Below are 23,694 nucleotides of genomic sequence, written 5' to 3'. Positions count from 1 at the left end.
CTTTTTTATTTATCACAAATTTGGTCTCCAAACCATTTACCTATGGATGCTTATTCAGTCTTGTTACTCTGAAGTTACTTGAAAGCTGTAAAATTGAATTCCTTTAGAATGTTATATAATGCAGACTTACATCTAACTCAGATGGTCTATACCCTGATTACTCTAAATTAGTTACATTTTTACTGTACTCAAGTTTAAGCAGTATTTTGATTAGTTCTGGAGAACCACATTAAGAATGACTGTGGATAAAAATAGGTAAATGCAATGAAAAGCTTTGGGGAGGCAATTCCTTCCTCTTTTCCCAAAGAGAAAGCTTATTCAGAGATGAATAAATGCAAAATGCGCTGCCTGGTGTTAGGAACCATTTGAACCATTGACTATTTTTAAAATGCCTCCCTGTATGCATGCGGAGTTAGAAAACACTTAATAAGGACCCTGTGAATTGAGTGTCGCTGCTTGCTAGGGAGAAAACCTACCCTTCCATCGCTTTGTTTTTCTCCCGGAGCTAATGTTATGATCAATAGATTGCTGGTGTAATTTAGATAAATCAGGAGTTTAATTGCCATTTGGAAAAGTCATTCTTTTCAAAATGTGGAAAAACAAAAGCCAACAGGAAATTTAGAGGGTGTTGAGTCCAAGCTTTAAAAGAGAAAAAGAAGGAAAAGCGAAAGGCTGTGTAGAGAAATTGTTGAAGCCCATACAGAGTCTGCATCCTGAATAACAATGCCGTAAAGTCATGACTGAAGTTGTCTAGAAGGACGCTAGTTTCTTCCTCACATCCTCTGACTTCCAAATGAAACCCCAAACCCAGAGGAAAGGATGGTGCTTTATATAGAACAGAGAGCTCAAAGAGTCATCATCTTCAATTAGTACCGAATCCCTGTTATTGAAAGCACTGCCTAGCAGCTTCCTTTCTATTGGTACAAAGAGCTGCCCAGCAGAAATTCCATTAACCTGCTGTTGCCTGCTCCCCCCTCACTTTGGTTGACTGCTTAGATTTCTCGTGAATTATAACACTAACTCATAATTGACTTGTCCATGTAGATATCACACCCGATTTATTGTTCAGAATGTCACGGTGCCCTGGTATGGTATAGGTCATGGGCAAACCTCCATGGAGTATTGGATCTGTTGATGGTGACTAAATGGGACCCTGGGGCCTGGTTTTCCTTTCTTCCAACAGAGTGATCACTGTTGCTTCTTAGGGAACTTTCCAAAAGAAGAGCACTTAAAGTCTACTTTGTGCAACTTGACAAGAATTTATTAAGCACATTTCATATCCAGTAATTAATACAGAGGGTTTAACAGCCTTGGTGCAGACTTTCATTTGCTTGTATGCCACAGTTCTTGGAAACTGTAAATGGTCTAAATTCTTATGTTAGTTCAGTTTGAGTGAATCACAGAATTCTGAGTTAATGCCTGATTTTCAAGATTTTCCTCAATTGTAGGGGATCCCAGAAGAGAGCTGCAAGGCATTTGAAACCAAGGGCTCCTGGGGATAGTTTGACTCTTATATGTCAGCTCATTTCCTACATGAGCTCATTTCCTGTATGAGCTCATTTCCTGTATAAACTCCTCCTCCTTGCTGCACTCAGGAGGAAAGAAGCAAAACTTTTTCTTGATCATATTTTGGTAACAGCTTTATTGAGGTACACTTGCTATAACCAATAATTCGCCTATTGAAAATGTACAACTCAGTGGTTTCTATTCACAGGATTGTGCAACCCTCACCACAATCAATTTTAGAAAACATTTTCATCGTCCCCCAAAGAATCCCATACCCTTTAAGCTCCTCAATCCTTTTGTCCTCCCCCACACCAGCCCTAGGTCACCACTAATCTACTTTCTGTCTCTGTACTCCTCTATGCACCTGACTGTTCTGGGCTTTTCATGTAAATGACATCATCTGGTATTTATCCTTATGTGTCTGGCTTCTTCTGTTCAACAGTGTTTTCAGGGTGCATCCATGTTGTAGTATGCATCCGTACTCCCTTCCTATTTATTGCCAAATATTTTCTTGTGTGAATCTAGTACATTTTATTTACCCATTCATAAGTTGGTGGACATTTGAGTTATCTCTGCTTTCTGGCTGTTATAAGTAATGCTGCTCTGAACATTGGCATGCAACTTTTTGCATGAACATATATGTATAGTCCCTTTGGCTATATCCCCAGGAGTGAAATTGCTGTATCATATGGCGCCTCTGTGTTTTACCTTTTGAGGAAACGTTAGACTGTCTTCCAGAATCACTGCAGTTCCCACCAGCAGTGGATGAGTGCTCTGATTTCCTACATCCTCACCAACACTTGTCATTATCTGTCTTTTTGATCCCCTTTCTCGTTTGGTTTCCTTCTGGGACATTCACAGCAGGGTAGGCTCCAGGAGCTGCCTTTTCCTTTGGAGGGGTGTTTAGTGTGCTGGGTATTTTCTGTTTGCCCCGCCCCCACCCAGATCCTTCTGTGCCCTGGGGGACTGACCTCTGTGGACTGGCCTCTTGGCTCCCCAGGCTTTCTAACTTCCATTTGGCCATTGAGATCAGAAGGAAGGAGGAAAGTGAACTGGGGCTTTCTCCTCCAGCTTCCGCTCTACTAAAGGCCTCAGCTCCTCTTAAGCATCGTTCTTCACAAAGCAGCCCTCTTCAGTTTTGTCCATTACTCCTCCTCCCGCCCCTTCAGGTCCAGCAGAGGTGCTGCCTGGCCACTGCTAGTCTCCGTCTGCCCTGCACTCACCCTGTATATAGTCCCTTTATTAAACTCCCCAGTATGAGTGCCATCTCTTTCCTGCCGGGACCCTGATTGGTGCAGGCAGGGACCAGTGATTAATACTTCGCACCGCTCTCTCCTGCCCGACTGCGCTTTCTGCATTGACTGAAGACTGCTCGCTGCAGAACTGTGTGTGAGTAGCAGCTATTTGTGTCTTTACAGGCTTATATCAAACTTGGGGACTACCGGAAGGCACTGGTGGATTGTGACTGGGCTCTGAAGGTAAGAAGGTTGTTTCCTCTTGCACACAATGGAGGGGGAATTGCTCAAGGCCGGGTGTCTCAGTCCTGAAGTGAATAGAGGGGAGCTGTGGTTGTATCATAGTGGGAAGTGGTGCAGACGCTGCAGTCAGAGCCTCGGTTTCCTCATCTGTAAAATGGGAGAGAAAAGAATCGTTGTGAGGGCTATGATAACACCTGTGACTCCTCACCCAGAGGAAGTGCTCTGAGGAACTGTTGTGAACATTGGCTTTCCAGGCTTTTGTCACAACGGCTCACCCTTTACTGTTGTGTTCGCAGACGCTTTGCTCCTTGTGATAGTGGAGATGCGTCTTGCGCTTTCTAGAGCCAACCTGGGGGGCTTGTTTCTGCCATGTGGCCATCCTTCCTCATCAGCTCGTCCTTTTCCCCTCCAGCTCTGATCATTCAGAAATGTGTCCTAGCACACCTCTTTGTAGAGAAATAATCAGAAGCAAGATTTTCTGTTGTTCCGCCTGGATGCTAGTCAGGCCTCAGGCAGATAGCATAATGCTGTGCGTGGTATTTCTGCCAAAATAGATAATCAAAGGTAGAGAGAAGGAAGGACTGTTGGGGGAAATCTTAGAAGGGTTTTTATAAGAGAAATGTCATGATCACTTCTTTGGAACATTATTTCAGATGACTAAATATTTAAATAACCCTTAATCCACATTCCCCCAAGTTACTCTGTCACAGGGGGCTTTAACTAAATAATCAAAACCAGTGCCTCTCAACCTTCCTTGCCAACGTGCTAACAGAAGGAACATGAGCCCCTGGAGGGTCTAAAAGCAGAGATCATGAAATTTCTTCTCAGATGCAAATTATTTCTAGGAGCCCCTGGTGGCTCAGACGGTAAAAAGTCTGTCTGCAGTGCTGGAGACCCGGGTTCTATCCCTGTGTTGGGAAGATCCCCTGGAGAAGGAAATGGCAACCCACTCCTGTATTCTGGCCTGGAGACTCCCATGGATGGAGGAGCCTAGCAGGCTACAGTCCATGGGGTTGCAAAGAGTCGGACAAAACTGAGCGACTTCACTGTATCTTGGAAATCCTTGCACATTTTGCACTGCACACCATTAAATGTATCCATCTGTTTTAATATAACCGTATTATTTTAAATAACTTATAATCAAGTAAAGTTGAAGTGCCAGGAAAATATATCAGGTTTATCCTGGGCTTAGTTTCCCCTGTGCAGCCTAACCCATCCCAGAGCTCCTTGCCACAGCAGCACGTTGGCCCCACGTACTTCCTTACTTTCTATTGAGAAGGTAAGCAATGAATTTGAAACTCATCCTTACTAATAACAGTTTCTAAAACAGGAGAGTCTCTCCAAAACAGACATCTGGAGTGCTTGGTTTCTTTACCCCCTGAAAGATATGGTGCGGGGAACACTTTGTCCCACGGCATCGTGACAGTCTTTAAGTGATGAGAACTGCCCAAAGCTGGTGCCTTCAGGTTCTTCATGGCTCCAGCAGAGATCTACTAGCCTGTTATGTTGCTTTATGTGATCATGACTTTTTTTTTTTCTGCTATCATCTGTAAGAGAAGAGAGAGGCAAGGGCATTTTCCTCTGGTGTTTTAGCAAAAAGAGAAAAAGCTGCATTTCTGCTCGCTGGCTGTGAACTATCTCATTGGAGCCTCATAGCCTTCTGTTCTGGTCAACACCACAGTTATCCTTATCTTTCTAACAAGGAAGTTGAACCTCAGAGATTAATTAAGTAAACTGCACAGGATCACATAGCCCACGTTGGCCTCGCTGTAGGCTGGTGCCCTGAGCCGTTGACTTTGTAAACACCTCTCCACGGAAACTGGAAACCCCGTCATCCCTGGGCGTGGCTCTCACGTGGCAGAAACAAGATCTCGTGGGGCTTCTCATGAGTATCTTTTCTTATCTGAAAAGGCCCAAAGAGTTAATCACAGCCTTATGGTGATTCAGCACGACACGCTGGCCTGTTCCCAAATGTTAATTGAAGCCCGGTGAGCGCAAAGCAGAGCTGGCCCAGCACAGCTGAAACCCAGCAGCCAACCTTGATAAGAGCCCAGCGAGGCTCCCTGTTGCAGAGGATTGGGTGAACACTTGGAGGGCTGGGAAAAAAAATGTATAAGGAGATCTAAAAACTAACAATGGTTTGGCTCTACATGGAAGCTGTGAATCAAAAGAAAAAGTTTCACATTTTAAAATATCAGTAGTGAATGTCAGTGGCACTCCATTATTAATAGTATTAGTACTTTCATGCCAATTTAGTATTTTTGACACCTGTGAATTGGCAGCGACAAGCCCATGTGATGATATTTCAAGGCCCATGTTCCTTGTCAGGGAAGATAAGGCAGTGATGCAGGTTTCAATTAGGATCAGAATCATTTCTTGGCAGAACTCTTCCTTCACAATAAAAGACATCTTCCTCTGAAGGCAGAATTCCTTTTAAGGGGATCTGGGGTTTGCCTGAGAGAGTCCTGGTGAGAGTTGATACCTCATCAAAAGGAGAAAGGGCCTATTAGTGAGAAAGTGCGCGAGCGGGCCCCTGGTGGCAGTGTCTGCGGGGGCGTGGCTACAATACACCCCGTCAGGAGGGCCCAGTGGGGCTCCCTTTCCCCTGTTGGAACCCTGATGCCTGCCAGTGAAGGCGCCGTGAGCAGACGGCTTCTGTGAGCTTCCTTTCCCTTCAGATGGTCCTCTTCCTGCTTTCTTAGTTCCATCCTGTGTGAGTTCTGCAAGGGTTCACTCTGCAGCTCCCTGCGTTTCTTCTTCCTGCAGTTTCTCCTTCAAAGCTCTTGTCTCCTCTCGTGGGTTCAACGCTCATCCCTGCCAGTGGCTGTCACGCCTGCATTTCAGCTGCCCCCATCCCCGCATTTTGGCTGCCCCCACCCCCAAAGTTTTCCATGTGATTGTCTTGGCATCCTCTGAAATGCAGTATGTCTTTGTTAGACTACAGCAAGTCCCCTACATATGAACAAGTTCCGTTCCAGGAGTGCGTTCATAAATCCAATATGTTCGTAAGTCCAATAACGTTAGCCATGGTACCCAACTAACACAATTGGCTATATAGTACTGTACTATAATAGGTTTCACACAAATAATGCGTAAAAAAGCAAACTAACAGAAAATAAAACATTTTTGATCTTAGAGTACGTACCTTGAAAAGTACAGTAGTAAGGTACAACAGCTAGCATACAGGGCTGGCAAGGAGTGAACAGGCAAGAGGCGTTACTGACTGGAGGAGGGAGAGGTGGGAGATGGTAGAGATGAAGGATCATCAGAAACAGGAGACGGAGGGCGAGCTGCAATTTCACTCACGCCTGACGTGGGTGGCACGGGATCTGGTTCCTTGCTGGAACCAGATGCACATTTGCATCTTTGAAAGTTTGCAACTTGAAGGTTCGTATGTAGGGGACTTAGTGTATATCTCCTCAGAGTGGATTTCCTCCTGAATTGCTGTAGCACTTCTCTGGAGGAGATTCGGTGTGATTCCTAAGCCTTTGGGTCCTGGAGTTCAGTGGCTAGATCTTAATCCCAATTCTTCCGTTTAGGGTCTGTGTGACCTTAAACCTCTCTGACCCCTGGCTTCCTCATCTGTGAAATGGGAGTAATAACTGTATCTACTTCATAGAGTTGCTATAAGGCTTACATAAGATCATTCATATGAACCATGTGGTCAGGACTGAAAATAATGCATTAATATTATTACCGTCATTCACTTAGCAAGGAATCAGGAAATTATATTCATGAAAATGCATCTATAAAGGGCTCTTCCAATGTAATGATTATTGTTACCCCTTCTATTATTCTTTAGCTTTTCTTAAATTTTCCTTTTTGCCCTGAAATGGATTGCTTTTCTTGTAAATGCAGCAACAGCAGCTAACACTCTCTTACCTGGTATTGCACTGTTTTGCACACATTCTCTCCTCACAACAGCCCAGAAGAAACACTATTATGATCTCCACTTTGCAGATGAGGACAGTGAACCTCAGAAAAGCTGGGGGGTCTGGCCAGTATGCTGCTTCTTGTAAGGGGCAGACGGGGCTTCACCCAGGACTTTCTAGACTCCTGAGCTTGGACTCCCTCTGTACATATACATGCCTGACAGCATCTGACCTGGCACAAGGCCTGGCACATAAAAGGGGCTCAGTGAATTAACTGGATGCTTTAAGTTTATGTCTCTGTGCTATATCATTCCCTCTGTAGTTATAGTAATTCAGAGCAGACCAGTGCAGGACCCCTTGGCAAGCAGTATTGTTTCAGCCGTAAAGTTCGTACGTTTTGAAGGGGGCTCACTTTCAGATCATAAGTGATACAAACGCAAGTTTCCAGTATATATGTTGTGGTTTATTTCAAGGGAGGAACTTGCCAGGCTTCCTAAGATGTAATAGTAACAGCTGTTTACCCAGAGTAAATTTTCCTACCTTCTAATAAACCAGTGATTCTCAAACTTGGTTGCACATTTATATTGCCTGGAGAGTTTAAAAAATTATCGATGCCTCGGTCCTCCCCATGAGTATAATTTAATTGCTGTGGGTTTCAGCTGGGCTCTCAGGATTTTTTTACAAGCACCCCCAGGTGACCCTAATGTTCAACCAGGGTCAAGAGCTCTTCTAAACTAAGGGTTTCTGGTTTGTTTCCTGGTTGAGTTTCATTAAATGGAAATGAAAACTAGCGAGTATCATGAATTAATTTGATAGAGGGCTTACTTGTGCATCCAGGTTCCTTGGAAGCATCAATTATTTTGGTCACAGATGCACAGAAAAAGTCTTAATTGTCAACTCTGGTGGCTGTCCTGAGAATCAAAGCGCTGCCCTAACCCTATTAGCTGGGCAGTTGGTGCTAATAATTTCAAATCTTCCAAAACATCTGATCAGTGATTCTCTTTTATGCAGTGTGATGAAAAATGCACAAAAGCGTATTTCCACATGGGAAAAGCCCACCTAGCCCTAAAGAACTACAGTGTGGTAAGTGCAAGAGGAAGCTTAAGAGGTATGTTTGATCTCGGAGCTGTGCTTCAGAGTGTCTCAGAGGAGAACCACTTTCCTCCAAGTTGATGAGGTGTTAATCCACGTTTTAGTATTTTCCACAGTAGATCTTGGAGTTGAGAAGGATACTGAGTGTCATCTGGTGCAGCCCCGCCTGCTATAGGAACCTCTTCTGCAGTGTCTTCTCCCACTGTTCTTTCAGCCCCAGGAAGAGCATCTCTGGAGAGAAAAGACATAGCAAAAAGATGAAAAACCAAAATTCACTTGTGATCTCATCACCAGAAAGCAGCCATGCAGATATATGTACACACTGAGATATATTTTGTAATAGCAACTTTATTGACATATAATTCAGGTGTCAAACAATTCTTCTATGGAAGATAAACAACTCAATGGTTTTTAGTGTTTTGTCAGAATTGCACAATCAACTTTAGACCATTTTTGTCACCCACTAGCAGTCAGTTCCCTTCCCTCCACCCCCACCCCCAGTTCACCCCTGGGCAACTAATAATCTACTGCTGTCTTTATCCATTTGCCTGTTCTGCACTATTCATGTAAATAGAACTATACAATTTGTGGTCTCTCATGACTGGCTTCTTTCCCTAAGCATAATGTTTGCAAGTTTCATCCATGCTGTAATACATTAATATATATAGTACTTCATTTCTTTTATTGCCGAACATTATTCCGTTATATGGATATACCACATTTTATTTATCCATTCGTCAGTTGAACATGTGACTTATTTCCACCTTTGGGTATTATGAACATCCATGTACAAGTTTTTGTATGGACACATGTTTACAGTCTATTTGGCTATACACCCAGAAGTGAAACTGATGGAAGAATTGCCCATGTGATTTCCAGAGTGGCTGCATCATTTGGCATTCCTGCCAGCAGTATATGTTTCTGATTTCTCCATGTCCCAGACAATACTTGCTATTTATCTGTCTTTTTTATTATACCCATCCTGATGAGTATACCACCTTATAGTGGTATTTCACAATTTTGGTTTGCATTTCTCTGTTGGCTAATAATGTTGAGCATCTTTTCATGTGCTTATTGGCCATTTTTGGAGAAATGGTTCTTCAGATCCCTTGTCTATTTTATCAATAGGTTGTCTTTTTATATTGAATATAAATGTAATCAATCTGGTATAAATTTATGTTTCTATAACTATTCAATATAAAGTGATATAAATATTATCATAATATAATATTCATATAAATTCTGGATGCAAGTCACTTATCAGATAAATGATTTAAAAATATTTTTTTCATTCTCTGTGTTATCTTTTCACTTCATAGCACAAAAGTTTTTTTAATTTTTATGCAAGTCTACATAACCTAATTTTTTCCTTTGATCGCTTAGGATTTTGATATTAAATCTAAGAAACCATTGCCTAATCCAAGATCTAAGAGTTTTATGGCTTTAGCACTTGTATTTAGATCTCTGATCCACTTCAAGTTAATTTTTGTACATAGTACTCTTGCCTGGAAAATCCCATGGATGGAGGAGCCTGGTAGGCTGCAGTCCGTGGGGTCGTTAAGAGTCGGACACGACTGAGCGACTTCCCTTTCACTTTTCACTTTCATGCATTGGAGAAGGAAATGGCAACCCATTCCAGTGTTCTTGCCTGGAGAATCCCAGGAATGGGGCAGCCTGGTGGGCTTCTGTCTATGGGGTGGCACAGAGTCAGACACGACTGAAGCGACTTAGCAGCAGTAGCAGCAGCAGCAGTGTGAGGAAGTGATCCAACTTCATTCTTTTACATGTGACTGACTATCCAGCCTCCTGAGAAATCTGTATGCAGGTCAATAAGCAACAGTTAGAACTGGACGTGGGACAACAGACTGGTTCCAAATTGGGAAAGGAGTACGTCAAGGCTGTATATTATCACCCTGCTTATGTAACTTATATGCAAAGTTCAGTTCAGTCCAGTCGCTCAGTCGTGTCCAACTCTGTGCAACCCCATGAACTGCAGTACACCAGGCCTCCCTGTCCATCACCAACTCCCAGAGTTCACCCAAGCCCACGTCCATCGAGTCAGTGATGCCATCCAGCCATCTCATCCTCTGTCGTCCCCTCTCCTCCTGCCCCCAATCCCTCCCAGCATCAGAGCCTTTTCCAATGAGTCAGCTCTTCGCATGAGGTGGCCAAAGTACTGGAGTTTCAGCTTTAGCATAAGTCCTTCCAGTGAACACCCAGGACTGATCTCCTTTAGAATGGACTGGTTGGATCTCCTTGCAGTCCAAGGGACTCTCAAGAGTCTTCTCCAACACCACAGTTCAAAAGCATCAATTCTTCGGCACTCAGCTTTCTTCACAGTCCAACTCTCACATCCATACATGACCACAGGAAAAACCATAGCCTTGACTAGATGGACCTTTGTTGGCAAAGTATGTCTCTGCTTTCGAATATGCTATCTATGTTGGTCATAACTTTCCTTCCAAGGAGTAAGCGTCTTTTAATTTCATGGCTGCAGTCATCATCTGCCGTGATTTTGAAGCCCCAAAAAATAAAGTCTGATGCTGTTTCCACTGTTTCTCCATCTACTTCCCATGAAGTGATGGGACCAGATGCCATGATCTTTGTTTTCTGAATGTTGAGTTTTAAGCCAACTTTTTCGCTCTCCTCTTTCACTTTCATCAAGAGGCTTTTGAGTTCCTCTTCACTTTCTGCCCTAAGGGTGGTGTCATCTGCATATCTGAGCTTATTGATATTTCTCCTGGCAATCTTGATTCCAGCTTGTGCTTCTTCCAGCCCAGCATTTTTCATGATGTACTCTGCATATAAGTTAAATAAGCAGGGTGACAATATACAGCCTTGACGTACTCCTTTTCCTATTTGGAACCAGTCTGTTGTTCCATGTCCAGTTCTAACTGTTGCTTCCTGACCTGCATATAGGTTTCTCAAGAGGCAGGTCAGGTGGTCTGGTATTCCCATCTCTTTCAGAATTTTCCACAGTTTATTGTGATCCACACAGTCAAAGGCTTGGCATAGTCAATAAAGCAGAAATAGATGTTTTTCTGGAACTCTCTTGCTTTTTCTATGATCCAGCGGATGTTGGCAATTTGATCTCTGATTCCTCTGCCTTTTTTAAAACCAGCTTGAACATCAGGAAGTTCACGGTTCACATATTGCTGAAGCCTGGCTTGGAGAATTTTGAGCATGACTTTACTAGCGTGTAAGATGACTGCAATTGTGTGGTAGTTTGAGCATTCTTTGGCATTGCCTTTCTTTGGGATTGGAATGAAAACTGACCTTTTCCAGTCCTGTGGCCACTGCTGAGTTTTCCAAATTTGCTGGCATATTGAGTGCAGCATTTTTATAGCATCATCTTTTAGGATTTGAAATAACTCAACTGGAATTCCATCACCTCCACTAGCTTTGTTGGTAGTGATGCTTTCTAAGGCCCACTTGACTTCACATTCCAGGATGTCTGGCTATATAAAAAAGTACATCATGCGAAATGCCGGGCTGAATGAAGCACAAGCTGGAATCAAGATTGCTGGGAGAAATATCAATAACCTCAGATACGTAGATGACATGACCCTTATGACAGTAAGTGAAGAGGAACTAAAGAGCCTCTTGATGAAAGTGAAAGAGAGGAGTGAAAAAGCTGGCTTAAAACTCAACATTCAAAAAACTAAGATCATGGCATCCAGTCCCATCAGTTCATGGCAAATAGATGGGGAATCAATGGAAACAGTGACAGGCTTTATTTTCTTGGGCTCCAAAATCTGCAGATGGTGACTGCAGCCATGAAATTAAAAGATGCTTGCTCCTTGGAAGAAAAGCTATGACCAACCTCAGTTCAGTTCAGTTCAGTTCAGTCGCTCAGTCATGTTCGACTCTGTGTGACCCCATGAATCGCAGGACACCAGGCCTCCCTGTCCATCACCAACTCCCAGAGTTCACTCAGACTCATGTCCATCGAGTCAGTGATGCCATCCAACCATCTCATCCTCGTCGTCCCCTTCTCCTTCTGCCCCCAATCCCTCCCAGCATCAGGGTCTTTTCCAATGAGTCAACTCTTCGCATGAGGTGGCCAAAGTACTGGAGTTTCAGCTTTAGCATCATTACTTCCAAAGAAGTCCCAGGGCTGATCTCCTTCAGAATGGACTGGTTGGATCTCCTTGCAGTCCAAGGGACTCTCAAGAGTCTTCTCCAACACCACAGTTCAAAAGCATCAGTTCTTTGGCGCTCAGCCTTCTTCACAGTCCAACTCTCACAACCTAGATAGCATATTAAAAAACAGAAACATTACTTTGCCAACAAAGGTCCATCTAGTCAAAACTATGATTTTTCCTGTAGTTGTGCATGGATGTGAGAGTTGGACTGTAAAGAAAGCTGAGTGCCAAAGAATTGATGCTTTTAAACTGTGGTGTTAGAGAAGACTCTTGAGAGTCTTCTTGGACTGCAAGAAGATCAAACCAGTCAATCCCAAGGAAATCAGTCCTGAATATTTATTGGAAGAACTGATGCTGAAGCTGAAACTCCAATACTTTGGCCACCTGATGCAAAGAACTGACTCCTTAGAAAAGACCCTGATGCTGGGAAAGATTGAAGGCAGGAGGTGAAGGGGATGACAGAGGATGAGATGGTTGGATGGCATCCCCGACTCAATGGACATGAGTTTGAGTAAACTCCGGGAGTTGGTGATGGACAGGGAGGCCTGGCGTGCTGCAGTCCGTGGGGTCGCAGAGTTGGACATGACTGAGCGACTGAACTGAACTGAAATCCCTTATTTGTCTCTCTTCACCCTTTCCCCTTTGGTAACTATAAGTTTTTTTCCTATGTCTGTAGGTCTATTTCTATGTAAGTTCATTGTGTCATTTCTTTTTTTTTAGATTTCACATGTAAGGAATATCATGATATTTGTCTTTTCCTGGCTTACTTCACTTGGTATGATAATTTCTAGGTCTGTCCATGTTGATGCAAATGGAATTATTTTATTCTTTTTTATGGCTGAGTAATATAAATAATAAATGCTGGAGAGGGTGTGGAGAGAAAGTAACCCTCCTACATTGTTGGTGGGAATGTAAATTGGACAACAGTGTGGAGGTTCCTTAAAAACACTAAAAACAGAGCTCCCTTAGGATCCCATAATCCCACTCCTGAGCGTATATCCAGGGAAAGTCATAATTCGAAAAGATGCATGCACCCCAGTGTTCTCTGTAGCACTGTTTGCAATAGCCAAGACATGTAAGCAGCCTAAATGCCCATCGACAGATGAACGAATAAGGAAGATGTGGTATATTTACGCAGTGGAATGTTATTCAGACAGATGGAATTTTAGTGGAGATTGCATTGAATTGCATTGAATATTGTTGACAATATTAAGGCTTCAAATCCATGAACACGAGATGTCTTTCCATTTACAAGATATTATACGTTTAATAAGAAATTGCCCCCTGTTGTACATTTAAAAAATATTATTCTCTGTTAGATTTTAATTCAAAAATAATACAAACTTATCATAATAAAGTCAAATAATAGGTAACAAGGAAAATGTTAATCTCCTGTCCACCAAATTCCATTTATTCACTCATTTATTCAGTTATTTAATTCACTTAGCAAATATTTAATGCATACTCTCTATGTCCCAGGCACTGTTCTAGGCAGCAGGAATGCAGTAGCAAACAAGACAAAATCCTTGACTCACTTTCTTGCAGTGAGGGTGACCTGTCACAAGATAGAAACCAAATAAGCAGATGTGTGGTGCGTTAGATAGTGATAAGTGTCCCTGAGAAAACTAAATTGGGAAGTGGTGAAGGTGAGATTGGTTTTATAGAGAGTGGCCAGGGAAAGATTCTCTGAAGGAAAGGAGGGCAGGAAGTGAGGAAGCCATGTGGATATACAGTGGAGAAATGGTCCAGATAGACAGATGGTTAGAATAGAGCGAGCAAGGAGGGTGAAAGGAGATATGGTGACCCCGTGGGAGTGTGTGAGGGACTGATGCCCTAGGGCCCTACAGGTTTTTCGAAGGACCTGAACTTTTATTTTGAGTGCCCTGGGAACCATCAGAAGGTTTTGAGTAAAGAAGCGAAATGATTTGAGTTGTGTTTTGAAGGATCACTCTGCTGTATTGAGAATGTATCTTGACAGGGTAAGAAAAGGACAGGAAACCAGTCAGAATGCTATTGCAACAAATTATCCAAGTGAGAGGTGGTGATGGCTTGCACCAGGTTGCTGACAGTGAAGGTGCTGAGAAGTGAGGGGTTCTGCTTATATACTGACAATGAAGTCAACAAGCATTACTGATAGATTAGAGCTAGGGTTAAAAAGAAGTTGGAAACAGGGATATCGTCTTAGTCCTTTGGGGTTCCATAGACCAGGTGGCTTATACAACGAAGGTTTATTTCTCCCAATTCTGGGAAGTCCAAGATCAAGATGCTGGCAAATTCAGTGTCTGCTGAGGGCCTGTGTCCCAGTTCCTAGGCAGCCGGCAGGAGCAAGGAAGCTGTCTGGGGACGGCTCCACCTCATGACCCAGTCACCTCCCAGAGCCCACACATCCAGATCCATCACACTGGGGATTAGGTTTCACCATGAATTTTGGGAAGATCCAAACATTCAGTCTATTACAGTTACCATGTTCGATATCCGGCAGCACTCTTCCCTGTTTTAATGTGATGTTTTTTTCCTTCAGTTTATTTCTTAATCCTGACCTTCTAGATGAGTCTTGAGCCTTTAAGATATCTGAGAACCATTTTTTTTACCCCCTGAGCTTTTCTTCTCTGCCCTAAGCCTGTCATCCTAAACCCATTAGCAAGAATCTTTCTTCTGCAGAAACTTTCTAACAGTGTCCTCAGTGAGAGCCCCTCACTCTCGGGTGTTCTGGTTGACTATTCCACGGCAAGTGAGCAGCCCCTCACTAGCCCTTCGCAGCCTGCACATTTAAATAAGCAACTGTCTCCTCCTGTTCTGAAGTCTCCGTCAACAATGTTTCTAGCTTCATTTATTTCCTTATTCCACGTGGGCATATCTGACAGGTAGCCTCCCATCCTCTCTCAGTGCAAATATCACATCTGAATTTTGCATTTACCTTATGATTATTCCTCTCCCAGCCAGTCATGAACCATGAGAATTTAGGAGTGGTTATTTTCCATCACAGACTGTATCTGACAACACTATTTTTAAAAATGAATTTTGAAATAATGCCCGTTGCCCCACAGAACCAGAGAAGCCTAAACAAAATGTCAAATGCACGCTGTGTTCCCCATGCCTGCCTCCGACGAGGGGAGCAAGGGAGGCTGGGAGGAGATAATGAAGAAGCCAAGCCCTGTGGTACCCAGTGCCTTTCTTATAATCACCACTCCCCACTAGCCACTCTTCATGGCCTTGTTTCTTTCTTCCAGTCTAGAGAGTGTTATCAGAAGATCTTAGAAATAAACCCCCAGCTGCAGACACAGGTAAAAGGTGAGACTTGCGGTTGACGTCCTTGTTTGAATTGCACCTCCCGCTGTGCTCTGGCTCTGGGATGCCCTCCGTGCCTTCTCTGCACTTGGCCATGGGCACAGCCTTGCCCGGCCCTGCACAGTCCAGTCCTCTCATTAACCACCCTGCCTGCCTCCTCTTTCTCTGTTCTTGGCCTTCCTCCTTTTCTCTACCATCCTCCCTTCAAGCCTTTTAGACCGCAAGCGATGTTGTCCTTGAATGATTCCAACATGTTTTAAGATTCTGGGTAGAAACTATACACTCTTCCTAAAAGTTTTCCACGCTGAAAACAAGTTTGAATTATTCTCATGCTTTCTGCCTCTCAACTTTCCATCTTCAGAAAAAGGTTGGTGCACGAGCTGCTTGTTAGGATGTTGGTGTGCCTCTCCTCCTTGTTTTGCTAGAGTACCTGAATCAGGTAGATCTTCGAGAGAAAGCAGACATTCAAGAGAAGGAAGCCCAGGAGTCACTGGACTCAGGAAAGAACTCGGCCGTGACGACCAAGAATCTTCTGGAGACTCTTTCCAAGCCTGATCAGATCCCTTTGTTCTACGCAGGGGGGATTGAAATCCTGACTGAGATGATGAAGGATTGTAAGCCAGCAGTGTGTGTGATCTCATGAATGTTGTCTAGTCTGAAGGGACAGAGTTTAGAGGTCTGACCATAGGAGGCAAAGAATCCCTTCCTCCCTTCCCATCACAAATATTGATTGAAGATTTATTATAATGCAGGTGCTAAAGGGGGTGCTTAAGAAATATCCCCCACCCCAGCCAGCTCCATCCTGTCCTCTGCTGACACTGCACACACACCTGCAATAAATAGCAGACACACAATGCGACAAAAAACACAGACAGCACACACCCACTGCATACGTACTTAACATGCACACACAGCACGTGCTCACAGCATGTGTACTTGTGTCACATACATCACACACACACACACCATGCACACGGGATACAGACACCATATATGCTTATATCACATATCCACACACCACACACATCACCTCTCGTCTGTTCCCCACGGGCTGCATATACCCACACACCATTTCCATACCCCACACATACCCCATGTGAAAGTCGCTCGGTCACGTCTGACTCTTTGTGACCCCATGGACTGTAGCCAGCCAGGCTCCTCTGTCCATGGAATTCTCCAGGCTAGAATGCTGGGGTGGGTAGCCATTCCTTTCTCCAGGGGATCTTCCCAATTCAGGGATCAAACCCAGATCTCCTGCATTATAGGGGGATTCTTTACTGTCTAAACCACCAGGGAAGCCCCAAAATACTGGAATTGGGTAGCCTATGCCTTCTACAGTGGCTCTTCCTGACCCAGGAATCAAACTGGGGTCTCCTGCATTGCAGGCAGATTCTTTACTGTCTGAACCACTAGGGAAACCCCAAAATAATGGAGTGGGTAGCCTATCCCTTCTCCAGGGGATCTTCCCAATCCAGGAATCAAACCAGGATCTCCTGCATTGCAGGCAGATTCTTTACCAGCTGAGCCTACCAGGGAAGCCCCACATATCCCATATATACCCCCAAACACCTTGTGTTATCCCCACATATCTCCCCCCAACTATAGAGGAATGGAAGACAGAATTTTGTAAGATAAACCATGAAGTTCATCCCAGTCACACTTGATAGTTTCTTAGGATGTGAAAAGAGTTTCAGAGCAAACATCAGCTCTCCTCCTGCTAATGAGACCCATACTGCTCTCTCTTACCAGTTCCTGTCATCACTGATCCCAGGACTGAAACCTTCCTTGCTTCTCAGTGCCAGAATGCTGTTTGTTTGTACAAATGGATGGAGTCTAACTTCTCTTTAGTGTACAGTGGAGGGTGCTCAAACACCCCTGCAGTAGCTTCTTGATGATTATCAGTTCCTCTCTAGAGCCTGGAAACAGCTTCAAAATAAACATTTAAGAACAGATGGATATGCCAGTTCTTCCAGGAGTTTAAGCAGCTCCTGGAAACTCTCTAAAGCTTACAAAATGAGGAGTTGTCAGATCACTCATGGGGCCACCCGGACCCAGCTCTCCCGTGAACAGGATGTCCCTCTTACTGTGGTACCAAGTGGCTGATGACAGGTGTAGGTTTCAGAATGGAAGGCATTAGTTTCTGCCCAAACTGTGAATTTGGTGACCTAGACATTCCATATTGGATTTCTGTTATCATCTGGCTCAGTGACAGCTTCAGTTCAGGCAGACAGTTCGGGCAGACAGTTCGGGATTCTGACCATGTGGTTTTCTCCGAATTTGTTTCAGGCACAGAACGAACTTTATTCAGAACAAACAATGGATTCAGTATCATCAATGAGAATGAGGTCATAAGAAGGTAGGGATGCTTGTAAAGACAGCCTGGCCTCAAAGCAAGGAAAGACAACCATTTCTTATGCAATCAGAGACTCAGTACACAGGCAGCGTGATGGTAGATGGTACTACTATAAGTCGATACTAGGTGCCATGTGAACACCCTTGAGCGGTGAGCAGTTAGAGTTACACCACAGTTAACAACTGCAGAGAGAGAAAAGTTAGCAAAACTTGCCAGGGTTCCTCCAAGCCCTTCAAAGTCAGAGAAATGACCATTCTTGCTGGTTTTCCCACCAGATTTTGCAAGATGGCTCTTTGTTGTTTTCCTCTTTTGGAATTTGCTGATCATTTCAGGAAATGAGATCTGTTGGGTCCTGGCTGATCCCATTTATAATTTCATCTGAAGAAAGACTCATATGGCAGGAGGTAGTTTGCTAAATGTATTTTAATTTTATTTTGTACTTCAGCTGTTCTGATGCAGTTCCTGGGGATTAGGACAAGACGTGGGTTGGAGTCACTGGCACACATTTGCGGGCGTGAGGAGGCCCGTGGACAGTTCGCCGGTCTGGTGCAGCCATCGCCCTGGCCCCTGGCTCACTGTCCTTTCTCCAGGCAGCCCCAGCTCCCTCAGCTGCATCCTTGTCCTGGACCTCACTTCAGGGCTTAGCAGTCCCTCGGTCCTGGTGACCTGCTTAAACCCACATTTGAGGAGTCTGGGGGTGAAATGAAACCAACTGAAAGGAACATCAAGACTGCAATTTCAATATGCCTCTCCCTTTCGCACTGTAGGTGCTTTTCTACAGCGGGAAAAGATGCCGTGGAAGAGACGGTGTGCTTATCTGTTCTCAGACTCTGGCAGGCAGTGTGCAGCGAGAACGGTAAGCCAGGGAACCGCCATCGGTCACCATCGGTGCACAGTAATGGGAGAGTTACAGAGCAGGGGCGGGGGCAGGCGTGATTGTTCCCCTGGGACAGGCCCTGGAGCGTGGACGTCTAGACCGTCCCCTGGAAAAAGCATACAGACTTGTGCTGCACTCTCATAGCTGCCTCCACGCAGGCAAGGTCACGGTCGGCATCACGTCTCATCACCTGGGCGCTTGCCCTGCTCTTTGCAGACAAGTAGCTTCACTTCATGCATTGGCAGTGGGGCAAGTAAAGCTTTTCCTTTTCTGTGCTGAAAAATAGTGCTGCTTTTTGCTGACCGTAGTACCCATTTCAGCATCATGAGATTTACGGCCATCCCTGATGGCCTCTTGTGACACTGATTAATACTGAGTGCCTAATAGTGAGACAGTCACATGCTTTGGGAATTTTATTTACCCTAACTCTTCCCTTTTTACATATTAGCATCTTCCGGGGTTTGCTAAATTTTTATACAGTTGCCACTTCAGTGACCTCAATGTAAATAAATATTTTAGGTGTTTCTCTCATTTTTTGAAAAAGTGTTTTTTCAAATGAGGGAAAATGTTTGACTTTGAACACAAAACAGTGAAAATGGGAATGGTGATAGCTGTGTCTCCATGCTTGGGTTCTCGTGGGAAGTCAGCGAGGGAGCTTATGAATGCAGCCTGTAAATGCTTAAATGCTGAATATGAGAGAATATAATTTCTTTTATTCATTTAGTAGAGTGGAGGAATCACCTTAAATTCTAGAAGTCTTAGGTTCTAGAGAATCGGGGCCTCTTCCATGAAGGGAATTATGCTCAGACTAACATCCTTATCAAGGTGCCCTGCCTCTCGTAGGGCACTGCCTGGGCTCTGGGGGGTGTTTGCTTAGATCCCCTTGCCTGAGGTTAAGAAGATGGACTTGACGACAAGGTGTTCCCTCAGTCTGAATGGGACCTGTCTCCCTCTATACAGCCCCATTTCCTCAGTCTGCACCCTACTTTGGTTTCTGTGAACCTTGAGGTCACATCTTTTTTAACATCTGGAAAAATACCATCAGACACAACTTAGGACATAAATGCTCTGTCTCAGGTGAATGGAATCTTGGTGTATCCAATTCAATAAATACAGAGACATTTTTAAATAGGACAAAGGAATGCTTAAAAGTAAAGGCGTGGAAATAGGTCTGGGATATAGTGCTGACTGGAGAGAAAAGCCAATTATGGGAAGGAGGTATTATATTTTAACATTATTCATATGATGAATATGTTTCCCTTAGGGAAAGTGCTTACCTGGAGGAGGTTACAGAGAAGAAACTTCTATTTTCAGCTGTTTTCACGTTTTGTGTTATTTGAGTTGTTGACAGTGAGCTACGGTCCATTTTTTTTCTGTAATCTAAACAAACTGTGCTCTGTTTTAGAGCTCAGCCTCATGTTCCAGCCTGTATCCCTCTGCCTGCTCTCAGATAAATTCATGCACTGGTTTAGAAAATGAACCGGGTGATGGGGGAGAGGGCATATCCAATGCTACCACCCTGGAAGTAGTTCACAGCCAGGAAGGGTAGTGTGCTTCATTCATTAATGTTCTCGTGTGGTCATTCTAGTTTTCTAGAAAGAACTCAGAGGGTTGCTTTGGCCTTTAGATGAAAATCAATGGTCTAAAGCTCTTTCACCATTCAGCTGATTTCTTTCCCTTTCTTCACATTTCCGGATACCGTCCACCATGGAGCCTTTGGCAAGAACAGTGATACTAGCTAACATATATGTATGTGCCAGCCCCTGTTCTCCACACCGTCACGCATTAACTCATTGCATCGTCATGACAACTGTTACGTTGGTCCTCTTCCTCGTTCCACTAATGAGGAAGCTAAGGGATCGATAACTCGGCTACGGTCATTTCCTGATCGTTCAGACCCAACAGTCTGCTTCTAGAATCCGTGCTCTTACCTTCATTAGCCTGCCTCCTGGAGAAGAGTTGGGTTTCCCGTTTAGAGGAGGGAAGACAGAGCCCACGTGACCGTCGTGGTCTGCACGAGGCTGACATGCCCTGTGTTTTGCAGAGGAGAACCAGCGCCTGCTTGTGCTGCGTCCGGACACAGGCCCGCTTCTGCCCTCCCTGCTGGCCTCCAGGGTCCCGGCCATCCAGCAGCAGAGCCTGGCCCTGCTGCTGCAGCTCGCCCAGACGGAGAACGGACGGAACCTGATCATCGGCCACCTTGACCTGATCCGGTAAGGCTCGGCGTGCGTGCGGGCAGGAGCTTCCCTGCGGCATCTCAGGTTTCACCTGCCACATTAAGACCTGTCCCCTTTCCCACATCTCTGACATGAGAGGAGCCAGCTGACCAGATTAAGGATTAAACACCAGAAGGAGCCTGTGAGAGGAACACTCCCTCTTAAGGACCTCCAGGACAAACTCCTGTCTGAACTTACTACCATGGACAGTGTCACTTCTGCGCTTATTTCTTTCTTTTCACAGGTTTATTTATCTGGTTGTGCCAGGTCTTAGTTGTGGCAGGCAGGATCTTTGGTTGAGGCATGCAAACTCTTAGCTGCGGCATGTCAGACCAAGTTCCCTGGCCGGGGATTGAACCCAGGTCCCCTGCGTGAGTCTTAACCCCTGGGCCACCAGGGAACAACCCTGCAGACCATGTAAATATGGTGGCATTTGCAAAACCCGATTTGGAACCTACCTGTAAAACGGGCCATTTGCCTCTGCTCTTTTAGCCTCAGTCTTGGCTCCACCCTGCTCCTGTTCTTACTTTTCTTCGTTTATTCCTGTTTCAGGTCATACTACCTGATTTTACTTATCCTTAAATCCTTTCTGGAGTGAGTAGGGTATAAATAAATACAACACATCTCAAATGCTGTTGCATGTAGGTCTTTCCAAGGCTTAAGGTGATAGGAATGGAATGTGCCTCTTTCCCAAGTAGACTTTTTTTTTTTTTAATTTTAAATGAGCCATAGTGATTCTGCCTGGTGCTTTTCCATCTAAAGATTATTAGTTTGAATATGTGAAATTGCCACTTTTTATGTCAAGAAAAGGTTGCATGTTGGCAATTCCATGTGGTTCAATTTAAAAGAAATAGTAGCCGTGATCGTGTCTGTGTGTGCATCTGTGTGTGTGCTCAGTCGTGTCCAACTCTTGCAACTCACAGACTGTAGCCCACCAGGCTCCTCTGTCCATGGGATTCTCCAGGCAAGAACACTGGAGCGGGGTGCCACTTCCTCCTCCAGAGGACTCCCGACCCAGGGATTGAACCCAAGTTCTTGTGTCAGCTGCACAGGCCGGTGGTCCTTTACCACTGCACCATCTGGGAACCCCGCCGTGGTTATACCTTTACCACTGCACCATCTGGGAACCCCCGCCATGGTTATACCTTTGCTTTATAAGTGCTTCCTATGTAACCTAAAAACAGAATTTGACTTCCGATTCTATTCACTATTATCTCACTGGGAAGGAGACAAGATAAGTGTCCTTCCCCCATTTCACAGGTGGGGTAGGAGAGTGACTCGGGTCATCTCAGCCAGCTGTCTCCCAGGCCATGGAGCTTGCTCCTAGTCTCTGTTCCCCGTTAGAAAGGCAGCCAAATCTGAAGCTGTGTCAGACCTGCTTGGACCATACTGAGAGTTCTGGTGCCTGTCCCATGTTGGTGAGGAGGCCCATGGGTGCTGAGGACGGTATGGGGATGAGCCTGGGCTCTGGCTTGCCCCTTCTCAGCCCAGCCCAGCCCTGCGGCTCACAGGACTAGCCCTGGCAGCCCCTGAAGCTCAGCGCACACGGGCAGATGGGTCATTAGCGGAGTTAAGTCATCAAAAGCACATTTCACATTTCAGATGGCTCTGCAGTCATTTCCTCAGTACCTTCAGCATGTTTTTTGTTTGGTTTTGGTCTCTTTGAGTAAATACAGCCACAGTTTTCATAAGCTTTCCCCACCCCCCGCCCAAGCTTGTTTTTGAATTGCTTGAGTTTCATTTGCGTTTTTCCAGCGTCTTGGCGTTTGTCATCATCTTGTGCAGTACAGCCTACTTGCTTTAGACGAAGAACCCTCCGTTTATCACCCCTGTGCCCATTCCTCTTGTTAATATCTATCTCCGGGTAAACTGGAACGAGGTGGAACGTGTTCTCTGAAATGAGGTAGTTTGAAACAGGCCAGGTCCCATGACCCTCGCATTCCTGCCCGTATGAGAAAGTGAAGGGACAAATGTGCATGGCAGCAGCAGAGTGAAGGCCAGTGTCCCTTTGTGAAAAGTGCTGGGGCTTAGATTGCAGCAGTCGGGAGCCTCAGCCTTCCACGTGTCTCTTCCTGCTTGCGTGACCCAGGAAACTGCTAAGCCCTGATGCGCCTGGTATCTCATCTGTATCAGAGACTTATGGTGAAACTTCAGAGAGGTGATGCCTATATGCCAGGTAAACTTTTTTCTGCCTCATTTGACAGATTAGTCTCTTGGCTTAACCAAGAGAACTCATCTTGTTTTTCTGTAAACCAAAAGACTAAAGATAGTAATAGCTGGTTTGGTGGCTTAGTGATGGCAGGGTCAAGGTCTCTGTCCCTCTCTTGACCTTTCCCTCATGGTCACATAAGGCTGCTGCAACTCCAAGCATCACATCCCTCTTTAAGACAGATTAGCACCAACTGGGTCTGTCCCTTTTATCAAGAGGAGCTGCTGCTTTTGTTTCTCTTTGGTCAGAACTGTGTCACATGCCACCCTGGAGGGGAGATGGTTCCAGCTTCTGAGGCAGAACCAGGCAGGACAGAAGCGGGGTAACGGGATGTCTGGTTCACCAGAAAACAGCATCTGCCACATCAAAGAAAGCAGCTACTATCACGCCTGACATGTGGTTTGGACTCAATAATGACTTTTGCACCACTTTCTATCTTCTGGGTCTATTGCTAAGGGTCCTAAACTAAGGTGAAAGCGCACTTATTGGTTATTTAGACCATTTTCTGACCTATGGTCCCTCTACTTTGTCCATCAGCTGCAGGTCAGCAGAGCAGAACATCTGCCAAAAAAGGACACGCCTGTCATCTGTGTCCAGTTAGGGTGTGCATTTTGGCTCATTTACGTCTCCCAAATACAAAACCCAGAGAATCTTAGAC

At 44.8% G+C, this 23,694-nt stretch overlaps 1 protein-coding gene across 5 annotated transcripts in view; it reads left to right on the top strand.

Moving 5' to 3' along the window:
• Positions 1-23,694, top strand: part of TTC12 (tetratricopeptide repeat domain 12) — a 47,282-nt gene that overhangs the window by 10,519 nt on the left and 13,069 nt on the right. For all 5 annotated transcript variants that reach the window (XM_044929740.1, XM_044929742.1, XM_044929741.1 and 2 more), the window contains 7 exons: positions 2,925-2,984; positions 7,868-7,939; positions 15,324-15,384; positions 15,807-15,995; positions 17,668-17,737; positions 18,502-18,590; positions 20,656-20,824. In XM_044929740.1, coding sequence (XP_044785675.1) covers positions 2,925-2,984; positions 7,868-7,939; positions 15,324-15,384; positions 15,807-15,995; positions 17,668-17,737; positions 18,502-18,590; positions 20,656-20,824 — 710 coding nt within the window. The remainder of the gene's footprint in view (positions 1-2,924; positions 2,985-7,867; positions 7,940-15,323; positions 15,385-15,806; positions 15,996-17,667; positions 17,738-18,501; positions 18,591-20,655; positions 20,825-23,694) is intronic.

Source organism: Bubalus bubalis, chromosome 16 (genome assembly GCF_019923935.1).
Source record: "Bubalus bubalis isolate 160015118507 breed Murrah chromosome 16, NDDB_SH_1, whole genome shotgun sequence".
NCBI classification, from domain to species: domain Eukaryota; kingdom Metazoa; phylum Chordata; class Mammalia; order Artiodactyla; family Bovidae; genus Bubalus; species Bubalus bubalis.
This window is presented reverse-complemented; position numbering and strand designations above follow the sequence as displayed.